The following is a 13,623-nucleotide window of genomic DNA, read 5'->3' on the forward strand; positions in this document are numbered from 1 at the left end:
AATTGTAATCTTGTTCTCAGATCCCTGTGGTTAAATTTTAAAGAAGTTAACAACCATTATTTCAGTTGTTTTGAGGAATTTAGTAAATAGCCATTTCATACTCTGTCCATTGTATTTTCCATTATGTTCTATCCCTTCTACACTGAATGTTATTTTTACCCTATCAGGTGAACGTTTAAATTATGCCACCAAATTCCAATCTTCTGCTGGTAAAATAAACTAGTTAATGCCTTTGTTATCATTGTAATTTGAATCATGCAATTGTTTAATTTACAATGAACTCTTTGCGTTGTGTTTTGAAATTGCCAAACTGCTTGCACATTTGAAGCAATGTTTAAGTAGTGAAAATGTTTGAAGTTTATTTAAGAATTGGAGTTACAGTCTTCATCTCCCATGACAAGCATTCTACCGTTTTGTTGTGCCAATTAGTAGTGCATTGAGGCAGGAATGTCTAATCTTTACGAGCAGAGGGCACATGGTGATATATACACTGAGTGGAATTAAATTGTTTGCAAGTCTTGTAGAATTAATTAAACAACATAATGTTTGAAAGAGAGGTAATTCATTCTAAAGCAAAAAAGGTGTTAAATTTGAATAAGGGAAATACATCATGAAAACAAATTGGCTGAGGTGAATTCGGAAAATGCATTAAAAAAATATAGTTACTTAAATACTATCCACTGCCTTATTACGTGACTTAACAGCAACTATACATTCCATCAAGGTACAAAATCTCAACAAAAAAGCTCAGTGAACCTAGCTTACAAAGGAAGTTCAGCATTGTATGAAACTAAAAGCCAATACATTTGCCAAATACAATAGCAATTGGGTGTTTTATAGAATACTACAAAGGAGGACCAAGAAACGACTGAGGAAAGGGAGAATAGAATGTTAACTGCAATTTAACAAAAAACATAAACATGGACTGTAAAAGCTTTTGCAAATACATTCAGAGGAAATGTTTGGTTAAAACAAATGTGGATTCATGACAAGCAGAGTCAGGATAATTTATAAATGGGAATAGAGAAATGGAAGAGACTGTAACAATTACTTTCTGTCTTTTTTTACTGAGGAAGGTACAAGAAATTTCCTGATCCAAGTGGTTAGGGAGAATGAGGAGAAGAAAGATTGTATAAGTAGGAAAATCATATTGGAGAAATTTATGAAGCTAAAAGTTGTTAAATCCCCTGGAATGGATGGTCTACATCCCAGAGTATTGATAAAGGTAGCTATAGAGATAGTCAATACATTGATGATTATCTTTCAAAATTCTATAGATTCTAGAATGATTCCTGTGGATTGAAAGCTAGCAAATGTCACCCCTAATATTTAAGAAGGGAACAACAGAAAACAGGGAACTTGAGAGTCGTTAGCCAGTTATGTTACCTTCCTCAAAAATAGACATATACTACTGTACAGGACGAGAAAACAAAACTTTATTGAAATTTGTTTTTAACAGCTTCTTGTAATGAAAATAAACTATTAAACTTCCAAATCCTCAAACTCAAGTTGTTCAGAAAACATCTTCTAAATATGTGACTTATATTTACAAAGTTTTGAATTGTAACTAAACTTTCAGAAATAAATAAAACGCAGAGCTGCTATGTTGAAAACTAATTGGTGCATGTACAATAAACATTTGAGTATATAAGATTAAAGGGTGATCGATTCAAGGTACTTAAAACATTAACAAGGGGTGTAAAGGGAAAATAGAGAAATTATCATTTTTGGTGGAAGAACCAGAATAGGGCACAACGTTAGAATTAGAGCTTGTTCATTCAGAACTGATGCCAGGAAATCTGAAACTTTAATCCCCAAAACCTACGGAAGCTCAGCCAATCAAGAATTTCAAATTGGGGGATTGGTAAATGCTTATTAAACAAGAATATTAAAGATTGCAGAAACAAGGCAGGTAGATGGAATTAAGATACAGGGCGAAAGCGAGGACAGTAGATGCTGGAGATTAGAGTCAAGAGTGTGGTGACGGAAAAGCAAACCAGGTCAGGTAGCATCCAAGGAGCAGGCAAATCAACGTTTTGGGCAAAAGCCCTTCATCAGAAAGGGCTTTTGCCCAAAAAGTTGATTTTCCTGCTTCTCGGGTGCTGCCTGACCTGCTGTGCTTTTTCAGCACCACACCCTTGACTGGAGTTAAGATACAGAGTAGCCATATTCCTATTTTGTGGAGACTAGAGGGCTGAATGATCTATTACTGTTCCTATGTTAATTAAAAAAAAAGAAAGAGATCAATGTGGACACATTTAATTTGTAATGTTCAACCTTGCTTTCACTGCTCCTTATGTGGTTTTTGAAGATTTATTTGTGGTATATAAATCTCACAAAAATAACAAATTGCAAACATTTATTTAGCATTCTACAGAGCCATATTCCTGATTACAGTATACATTTCCAATCATTCAAAACTACATAAAATGTTTGCTTTTGATCTGATTATCCTGATCCAAGCACAACATTTATTTTAACAGCCATACTTTCATCAGGATTCATACCGAGTGATATGAGTCAATCTTTTATATACATATTTTCTTTAAACTTACCTTTGTTCCCACTTTCCTCTCCCCATGAATTTTCCACTCTCCACTTTTCAAATTCGGCTTCACTTTCAACCTGTATGCCAAAGTATGCAATAACAGAATGTCAACAAGATTTCAGTTCTAACGTTCAATATATATTAATTTAATGAAAAAGTGTTTTGGGAGATAGGCTACTGCATTACACTTTCTCCACAAATTGTAGAGTATTCTAAGTTACAAACAACTGGGCACATAGATTTTAGGGTGCTTAGCCCTCAAATAATTTTCTGGTTGAGATGGCAATCTATATTCGCTCTGGACTGATACCATCTGGTGTCCCTGTGGCTCTATTAGCAATGACAACACACATGATTTCACGAGTGATTAATTTTAAATCCTACTTGGATTTTGTTTTCTGTACATTAAGAACAAATCTAATTCTGTATGAATTTTCCAAAATGTTGATTATTTCTCCTTGAAATCTCTTATTTTTACATCAGTATCATTTTCATTTCAGATTGCTTTACATGACAACTCTGGAACCTAAACTGCACTTTCACAACACAGTTCGCCTGACTTCAATCTCAAATTACAAGGGCTAATGGTAAAATTAATTTTCCAAGGTGGATTGTGGCCAAAAGCTTGTCTGGTGCAGGGGAGAATTTTTAAAGATGGTTGACAGTGTTGGAAAGAAGTTACAAGTTAATTGATGTGAGTTTTGACTCTAACATGGTATTTTACCTGATGCGGCAATGCTTGTTATCTTCCATAACATAAGAAACTAGGAGTGGTTATCATGATATTGAAAAGTCCAAAATACGTTTATTATGGCTAGCTATCATACAATGCAAATCATTCACACATGTCTAGGAGTGTTGGGTTAATGTTAAAACTACTGAAATTGAAAAAAAACATTCTCCAAGTGATCGCACAGTGAAACCAAGTAAGCGATTGCTATGGTCTTGGATCACATACAGTGACAATATCTTGAGCACGACTCCTGCCTTAATGGCTGAGAGATATAACACAACAATAATGAGTGGTTTTGACAGAAGAACAGGGTCCAAATGTGCTTAATAAGGTCAATGATTAAACCAACAGTACGATGGAAGTGTTCAAATCTGCATGCCGTGGATGGGAGGAAAAAAAAGATTGAGGGCCTATGGCGGAGAATGACCACGATAGGAGTCAGTAAGGTGACTTACAATTTTGCAACAAGAGGGCCCCGAAACCACAGCTGTTTAGTTTATTACATTCATAAACTCTATTCAACATGTTGGTTTTATTGTACAATTAGCCAGATGGTCACTAACAAAGATGATTTCCAGTAAAATTCAGCCCCAAGTATCTATTTTGGCGAGTTTCACAAATTCGGTAAGCTCCAATTGGTTTGTCTATGCTAGCTTTCTAAACTTGTCTCATCACCTATGTACGATGCTCCTATGATGCCCCACTCATCATATTCTACCATTCATCTCAGGCAAATGTACTGCCACTGCCAAGACCTCCTGGGATTCCTAGCACTGACACCATCTTAAAAGCCCAGTCACGCACCCAGTCAAGCGTTGCAAGATGCAGTTGCCCCACACAGTTCCTGTCATTTGTTCCAGACCTGTTGGCGCAAGGGGAAATTAGCATCCCGCTTTACTGACTTGAACATCCATGGAGCGTGCTTTGAGATCTTGGTAGGTGACGGAGGTCAAGAGGAGTAAGAGATGAGCTGGAGTCACCAGATTACTGCTCCAATTCTCCCGTTGGGAACTGTCACGGTCTAATTTTTGTGGCAGGTGGGAAACTGCATCTGAATACGCATCTCACTGCTCACTAGTAAGATTATCGTCTCACCACTTAACCTTTAGTTGAAAAATGGGACTTCTTGCTTTTGATGTTGGGAAACTCCTCTGACTAGTGAGAAGGACTATTTTCTTTCTTCATATGTTTCAACTAACAATTTCAGATGACCATTCCAATTCATTGCCTTGAATATATTTTCATAATCATTAAGTTGTGGAGTACATCACAGGACACAATAAGAGCAATTGGCTCATTAACAGCGTGTTGGACTTCATTTCTTTTTAATAGTGTAACCAATTGAAAATGTATGATTTCATTTAGTTAACGGTGTCAGTATAAGCAGACCTCATTTCTCTTTTCAGATTCACTAAAATCTGGCTACAATTCCATCTTCGAGAAAAAGGGACTTGCTTTGGAAATGTAGATGCAAATGGGAATACCATAGATACTATCCTCTGGGAACCTGACATATAGAAGTATCAAAGATTAGATTAGATTCCCTACAGTGTGGAAACAGGCCCTTCGGCCCAACCAGTCCACACCAGCCCTCCGAAGAGTAACGCACCCAGACCCATTTCCCTCTGACTAATGCACCTAACACTATGGGCAGTTTAGCATGGCCAATTCACTTAACCTGCACACCTTTGGACTATGGGAGGAAACTGGAGCACCCGGAGGAAACCCACACAGACACAGAGAGAATGTGCAAACTCCACACAGTCACGAGAGGCTGGAATCGAACCTGAGACCCTGGTGCTGTGAGGCAGCAGTGCTAACCACTGAGCCACCGTGCTGTCCCAAGGATTTTAGTCCATTGCCTTAACCACTCTGGCCCTGACTACAGCTCTAAAAAAAATCAACCTGATCAGAGAAGTTATTATATTTGAAGCCAGGCCTCCTGGTTTAGGAGTAAGGACACTAACATTGTGTCAAACCAGCCCCCTTTTATAAAGTATCTGCAATGTTGGCTAAAGAAGAATGGTGCAGCAATACGACAATTCACTCCTAGGATCTCCTTAAAAGCATCTCAGAATTTGTTGCAAGGAGCTTTGGGTGTGTTGAAGTATTTAAACTGAAGCTACATCAGAAAGAAATGGAACTGGGCTCTATCCCGTTTCAAGAATTAGGGACTGAAAAATTCCAAGAAAATGGAGATTCTGAAAGTTATCAGTGAAAACGTGCAACAGATTTAAAACATGCTGTAACAGGTTTAAGAAGTTTTATTGAAATGGACACGAGCAACATTTTATACTCAGCATCATTCAAATGGTAAAACAGAGAGTGATATTTATAAATTGAGATGGGTTTATGAATGGGCATTAAAAATTTATTGCACTCTTATACTTAAGTGGTTTAATGGAAAGCAGCCAGTGTTTTAACTTTGCCAATTTGTTGACAACATCCAGTCTTTTATTTTAAAAATACCTTCCCTTTTGCTTGCCTCTCTCCAATTTCGTTGCCTTCATGAGCTTTAGATCCATGCCTGTTTGGCATTGTATGCTTGCGGCCAAATTAGATGCTGTATTAAAGGAGTTTACAATTTCAAAACATTTTTTCAGTGGATTCAGTTTATGTAAACAGAGTAAAAGGGGATACAAGGTCCAATCAAATTTTTTAAAAGAAGTCAATTTATTGATTTCAATTGAAGCAGAACGCAAAGGCAATGATGAAACAACAACAAAGTGTAAAATGCAATGACATGTTGAGGAATTTTGTATACACTGGTAAAACTTAAAAAGCACAAGACTTTTGGCAGTACCAGATTTAAAGAGAACACTCAATTGTCAGCCTGTTGTTTATGCAGTTTTATTATGGGCAAATCCAAAGTTTGCAAGTTCATGACACCACCCTGCCTTCTTTGAAGCTGAAAGTACACAACAGCAATGTGTTCCAGTCAGATTTCAAAACTAATGTATTCACTTTTGGTAGAACAATGGGCATGATTGTGAATGAAATAGTGGCTATACACAGTTACTCTCCCTTGCTCTAGAAAACATTGCTACAAATCAAATGGCTCTGGACGGATCCAATCACCTGCGCAAACAAAGCTGGGGTGTGGAGTGAGGGGAGGGGAACTGTTGACTGTTGAGTGTGAATTACCTTTTCAGAGAAGCCAGTTAGAACCATGGCATGAGTCATCTGTGATTCACCAAACATCAGTCTTTCTGCTTTGCCCAAGTTACCCAGAGAGACTCCAAACACCAGCTCTCGGTTAAATCTGCAGCAAGTACAAACTTGTATGAATAACCAGTATGTTTTGATGTTTGCATTCTGTTATCATTTGGTCATGTTTATATGCTCATTTGCATTTAGTAAGCATTGCCTCTATTCTCTGTGACAAGATATATTTGCGCATACTCCACAATATATGTTAAACAATCTTTGCAGTTGTGACATGTACATGAAGAGTATGTACCATAATAACAGATACATTGGTTAAAACCTAGTACATTTGTCACAAGTATTAAGCTATCGTCATTTAACAAAAAACAGCACAAATAACTGCAAACTATAAGTTGCGCTTTTAACTAAACAGCTTTGATGGCTTTAGATTATTACAAGCACACCTTCTGAAGTTATACAATCCATATATTTTGCATTATTGATTGCATGCTTCCAGTAATAAAGTTCTGGGTTACAACTTACAAATATTTAAAATGCACCCAAGAATTGCTGTTAGTTCTTGGATTCTCTCAGAAAATGGAATCCATGTTAGTGATAGAAATTCACATGCAGTAAACTTTGTATTATGCACCATGCCACCAACCAAAGTCTCTAATAACTGGACGTTCTTTGTTTAAAAAAATGCCAGCCTCTTTTAGTGTTCAGATAATACTGTTTTTAAAAATGATTCTAATTAATAACAGGGCAGCGTGCATTTGGGAAGCTGTTCTAAGGCTGTATATTGAAATGATTAAATTATTATGTCAGTTTGGTTACAATGTCTGAATAAAAATATGGAGAAAGTTAAGGACTTGCAGGTGCTGGATAGTCAAAGTCAAAGAGAGGGCTGATGCCTGAAACATCGACTCTCCTGCTCCTCAGATGCTGCCTGACCTGCGGAGCCTTTTCAACGCCACACGTTTAGACTCTGAATAAAAACATACCATTCAGAACAACTGTCAGCTTAAATTGTTTTAAAAAGCCGTTCCAAAGGTTGTGGTTTCAGTCTCGTCCTCGATTATGAGGATTTTACGGTGTCACTGGGGCTTTGATTATCCATTTACTGCTCCTCTTCCCTCAACCCCTCAGAGACATCTTGTGTGCCCAGGAAATTGCAAGATTGTCTTTTTGATTAACTGGCAGCACCCATGCTCTGGCCATGCCAATTGACTGTATCATTTAAAAAAATAGATCAGGCAGATTTCTTTTTCCCTACTTGAAGCAAGCACTGACAATACACACTTCCTTCTCTTTAAGCGCACTCCATGGTGAGACTCAGAGACCACCCAGTGTACCCAATACGTACAATTATGGAGTGTACATTTTCAGCAGAATAGCACTGACATTTCAACAGTTCATTGATTCAGTTAACTATCCTTTTTAATTTGTTCATGGGATGCCAGCATTGCTGGCTGGGTCAGCATTTATTGCTCATCCCTAACTGCTCTTATGAAGTTGCTGATGACCTGCCTTCCTGAGCTGCTAGTGTCCTCAGGGAATAAGGACACCCACAAGGGAGTTCCAGGATTTTAATCCAGTGAGAATAAAGGAATGGCGATATAGTTCTACATGAAGATGCTGTGTAGGGGATTCTGTAGGTGGTGGTGTTCTCTCGCATCTCTGCCCTTAACCTTCTTGAAAACCCGTGATTTCTATCACCTAGTTGTTATCAAAGGAGCCTTGGGGAGTATCCGGTTTCATTTACATTGCAAAAATATATGTTACTCATAAGTTATTTATAACCACATACAAAGGTCTATAAAACAGTTCTGGGTGCAGACTTTGCAGAAAAAGAACATTGAAATTTTACATTCCTCAGCACTTCCATCCAATTGCAACAAAAAACATTTTCTTATTGTGCAAGCAAACTATTACCATCCCGTTAAGGCAATGAGGGTATCTTGGATCTTAAATAGCCCTTACTATCCCCTTTTCTTCTTATCTCAAAAATATATTTTATTCATAGAAAGTAAATATTTGATACATGGACAGTTAATGAACCTGCTCACATCTGTACTCTTTTTATTTACAGAAGACAAATTAAGTCTTTGATGGCCACCATTCTCTATATTTACAGACAACCTCTTGGTCTACAGATGAGGCAACAGCAGGGCCCAATTATTGAATGGGCCCGGCTTATTCTGCAGCAGAGGGACTTTACACAATGGTCTTTACCCACCCCACCTTGGCAGCAGCTGCCCCAAGCTTCAGCGCATCCCTCAGCACATAGTCCTGGACCCTGGAATGTGCCAGTCTGCAACACTCAGTTGTGGTTAACTCCTTCAACTGGAAGATCAGCAAGCTTTGGGCAGACCAAAGAGCGTCTTTGACTGAGTTGATGATCCTCCGGGCACAGATGATGTTCATCTTGGTGTGTCCCAGGGAACAGATTGCAGAGCACCGGAGTCCCGTGTCAAGAGCTGCTCGGGACGAACCTCGACAAACACCACTGCACTCCTCTCCAGACTTCCTTTGCACAGGCATATTTCAGAAGGTGGCGTGTGACAGCCTTGTCCCCTCCACAGCCACTTCGATGACAGCGTGCAGTGGCACAGAGTGTCCAGGCATGCATGAAGGATCTCACAGGCAGAGCCTTTCTCTCACCACCAGCCAAGCCATGTCTTGGTGCTTGTTTGAAAGTTCTGGTGATGAGGCATTCTGCCAAATGACTTTGACAGTCTGCCCAGGGAACTGCTCAACAGAATCCGCTCTCTCCTTTTTCCGAAGGGTCTCAAGGACACTACATGCTGACCACTTCCTGATGGAGTTGTGGTCAAAGATGCTTTTCTTCATGAATTTCTCCATGAGGTACAGGGGATACAGAACAGTCCAACTACTTGGAGTGTTCCGCGGCAGTGAGGCCAGGCCCATCCCTCGCAACACGGAGGACAGGTAGAACCTCAGTACGTAGTAACAGTTGATGTTTGCATACCGGGGATCCACTCACAGCTTGATGCAGCCACACACAAAGGGCTAGGGTGGTACTGGATGGGTGTTTTCCCCCATTGCCCAGATCTTTATACATGGCATCTCTTCGGACCCGATCCATCTTTGATCTCCGCATGAAGTGCAAATGGATAGGGTGACTGCAGTGGCACAGGTTCGGGGAATAGACCAGACCTGTGCCACGTATGACAACACTAAGAGTACCTCACACCAGATGACCAGGTTTTTACCTGCGATGTAGAGCGACTATTGCTCCCATCTGCCCAGTTTCTGCCTTGCTTTGGTGACATGCTCCTCCCAAGTCTTGGTGCAGCCCCTCCAAACCAAATACCCAGCACCTTCAGGTGTTCTGTCCTGACTGTGAAGGGGATATAGAGGATTGGTTGGCCCAGTTTCCGAAAAGCATGGCCTCGCTCTTGCCTCGATTTACTTTGGCCCCAGAGGCCCGTTCAAACTGGTGACAGATGCACACGAGTCTGCACACGGACAGCGTATCTGAACAGAAAATGGCAACGTCATCCATATGCAGGGAGGCCATTACCTGTAGACGCCTGCTGCCAGAAATAGTCACCCCTTTCAGGCTCATATCCTTCCTGTCAGAAATCGGTAAATGGCTCTGTACAGGACACAAACAAGGCAGAAGAGTGGGCAGCCCTGCCTGACTCCAGATTTGATGGGTGAGAATCAGACAGCTTTCCACCCATTGATTGTGACTGCACTGAATGTTGGTGTAGAGCAGTCAGATCCAATTACAGATTCCCTCCCCAAAACTCATTTTGGACAGAACATCTCTCTTGTATGTGTGCGATATCCTGTCCAAGGCTTTCTCCTGGTCCAGGCTGATAAAGGCAGGTATCCACCCCTCTGTCCTGCACATAGGCGATCGTATCCCTGAAAAGTGAGAGATTCTCAGTGATCTTCTTGCCCAGTATTGTACAGGTTTGGTCGGGTTGAATCACTGATCCCAGAGCAGACCTGACCCAGTTAGCCATGACCTTTGACACGATCTTTTAGTCCACAAGGCGAGGAACAGGGACCGGGCGCAGCTTAACACGTGGCTGCGCAGCTGGTGTAGGAGGGAGGGCTTCAGATATGTAGATAATTGGGATGTATTCTGGGGAAGGTGGGATCTGTACAAGAAGGACAGGTTGCATCTGAACTGGAAGGGGACCAATGTCCTGGGTGGAAGGCTTGCTCAAGTAGTTCGAGAGGGTTTAAACTAGTATGGCGGGGGGGTGGGAACCTGAGCTGTATACCGGAGGAGAGAGTTGATGCAGATGAGGCAATAGCAAGAGGTAGACCAGCTAGTGGGAAGGATTTTCCTGAGAAGGAACCAAGGGATCAGTTAAAGTGTGTTTGCTTTAACGCAAGGAGTAACAGGAATAAAAGTGATGAACTTAAAGCATGGATCAGTACCTGGTGCTGTGATGTTGTGGCCATAACACAGACTTGGGTTTCTCAGGGACAGGAATGGTTGCTGGATATTCCAGGGTTTAGAGCATTTAAAAAGAATTGGGAGGGGAGAAAAAGAGGTGGGGGTGTAGCGCTACTAATCAGAGAGGGTATCACAGCTACAGAAGCTTCCATTTTCGAGGAAGATCTGCCTACCGAGTCGGTATGGGTGGAAATTAGGAACAGCAAGGGAGCAGTCACCTCATTAAGGGTTTACTACAGGTCCTCCAATAGCAGCAGGGAGATGGAAGAAAGCATAGGTCGGCAGATTTTGGAAAAGTGTGGATATAGTAGGGTTGTTGTAATGGGTGACTTTAACTTTCCCAATATTGATTGGAACCTCCTTCGAGCAGAAGATTTGTATGGAGCTGTTTTTGTAAGGTGTTCAGGAGGGTTTCCTAACTCAGTATGTTGACAGGCCGACGAGGGGAGAGGCCATTCTAGACTTAGTGCTCAGAAACAAGCCGGGGCAGGTATTAGAGCTTGTGGTGGAAGGGAATTTTGGTGATAGTGAGGCAGTTGTGGTCACTTTCTATATAGCTGTGGAGAAGGAGAGGATTAGGCAAAATGGGAGGATATTTAATTAGGGAAGAGGAAACTATGATGTGATTAGACATTAGCTAGGAAGCATGGACTGGGAGCAATTGTTCCATGGTAAAGGCACTATAGACATGTGGAGACTGTTTAAGGAACAGTTGTTGCAAGTGATGAATAAATATGTCCCTCTGAGACAGGCAAAAAAAGGGATAAAATAAAGGAACCTTGGATGACGAGAGTGGTGGAGGTTCTCGTCAAAAGGAAGAAGGGAGCTTACATAAGGTGGAGGGAGCTAGGGTCAAGCTCAGCTCTAGAGGATTACAGGCAGGCAAGGAAGGAGCTCAAAAATGGTCTGAGGAGAGCCAGGAGGGGGCACGAGAAAGGCTTGGCAGAACGGATGAGGGAGAACACAAAGGCATTTTACACGTATGTGAGGAATAAGAGAATGGTCAAAGAGAGAGTAGGGCCGCTCAGGGATAGCATAGGGAATTTGTGTGTGGAGTCTGAGGAGATAGGGGAAGCCCTAAATGAGTTTTTTGCTTCTGTCTTTACGAAAGAAACGAACTTTGTAGTGAATGAAACCTTTGAAGAGCAGGTGTGCATGCTGGAATGGATAGAGATAGAGGAAGCTGATGTGTTGAAAATTTTGTCAAACACTAAGATTGACAAGTCGCCAGGCCCGTACCAGATTTGTCCTCAGGCTGCTTTGGGAAACGAGAAATGCAATTGTTTTGCCACTTGCGAAGACCTTTGCATCCTTGCTCTCCACTGGGGTCGTACCTGAGGACTGGAGAGAGGCAAATGTAATTCCTCTCTTCAAGAAAGGAAATAGGGAAATCCCTGGCAATTACAGACCAGACAGTCTCACGTCTGTCGTCTGCAAGGTGTTAGAAAGGATTCTGAGGGATAGGATTTATGACCATCTGGAAGATCATGGCTTGATTAAATGCAGTCAACACGGCTTTGAGAGGGGCAGGTCATGCCTCACAAACCTTATCGAGTTCTTTGAGAATGGTGACTAGAAAGGTTGAGGAGGGTCGAGCTGTGGATGTGGTGTATATGGACTTCAGCAAGACATCTGATAAGGATCCCCATGGTAGGCTCATTCAGAAGGTCAGGAGGAATGGGATACAGGGGAACTTAGCTGTCTGGATACAGAATTGGCTGGCCAACAGAAGACAGCGAGTGGTAGTAGAAGGAAAATATTCTGCCTGGAAGTCTGTGGTGAGTGGTGTTCCACAGGGTTTTATCCTTGGGCCTCTACAGTTTGTAATTTTTACTAATGACTTGGATGAGGGGATTGAAGGATGGGTCAGCAAGTTTGCAGATGACACAGGTTGGAGTGTTGACAGTATAGAGGGCTGTTGTAGGCTGCAGCAGGACATTGACAAGATGCAGAGATGGGCTGAGAGGTGGCAGATGGAGTTCAACCTGGATAAATGCGAGGTGATGCATTTTGGAAGGTCGAATTTGAAAGCTGAGGACAGGATTAAGGATAGGATTCTTGGCAGTGTGGAGGAACAGAGGGATCTTGGTGAGCAGGTACATAGATCCCTTAAAATGGCCACCCAAGTGGACAGGGTTGTTAAGAAAGATATGGTGTTTTAGCTTTCATTAACAGGGGGATTGAGTTTAAGAGTCCTGAGATCTTGTTGCAGCTCTATAAAACTTTGGTTAGACCGGACTTGGAATACTGCATCCAGTTCTGGTTGCTCTATTATAGGAAAGATGTGGATGCTTTGGAGAGGGTTCAGAGGAGGTTTACCAGGATGCTGTCTGGACTGGAGGGCTTACCTTATGAAGAGAGGTTGACTGCGTTCGGACTTTTTTCAGTGGAGAAAAGGAGGAGGAGAGGGGCCCTAATTGAGGTACACAAGATAATGAGAGGCATAGATAGAGTCGATAGCCAGAGACTATTTCCCAGGGCAGAAATGGCTAACACGGGGTCATAGTTTTAAGGTTGGAGGAAAGTAGAGGGGATGTCAGAGGCAGGTTCTTTACAGAGTTGAGAGAGCGTGGAATGCGTTGCCAGCAGTTGTGGAAGCAAGGTCATTGGGGACATTTAAGAGACTACTGGACATGCATATGGTCACAGAAATTTGAGGGTGCATACATGAGGATCAGTGGTCGGCACAACATCATGGGCTGAAGGGCCTGTTCTGTGCTGTACTGTTCTATGTTCTATTTAACAATGAGATTG

General features: G+C 41.5%; 1 protein-coding gene across 1 annotated transcript in view; it reads right to left on the reverse strand.

Moving 5' to 3' along the window:
- Positions 1 to 13,623, reverse strand: part of blmh (bleomycin hydrolase) — a 95,343-nt gene that overhangs the window by 28,238 nt on the left and 53,482 nt on the right. The window contains exons 10-11 of the mRNA XM_060848091.1: positions 6,426 to 6,543; positions 2,556 to 2,625 (exon numbers count right to left, since the gene is read on the reverse strand). Of these exons, the coding sequence (XP_060704074.1) occupies positions 2,556 to 2,625; positions 6,426 to 6,543 (188 nt within the window). The remainder of the gene's footprint in view (positions 1 to 2,555; positions 2,626 to 6,425; positions 6,544 to 13,623) is intronic.

The sequence above is a fragment of the Hemiscyllium ocellatum genome, chromosome 31 (assembly GCF_020745735.1).
Source record: "Hemiscyllium ocellatum isolate sHemOce1 chromosome 31, sHemOce1.pat.X.cur, whole genome shotgun sequence".
Taxonomy (NCBI): Eukaryota; Metazoa; Chordata; class Chondrichthyes; order Orectolobiformes; family Hemiscylliidae; genus Hemiscyllium; species Hemiscyllium ocellatum.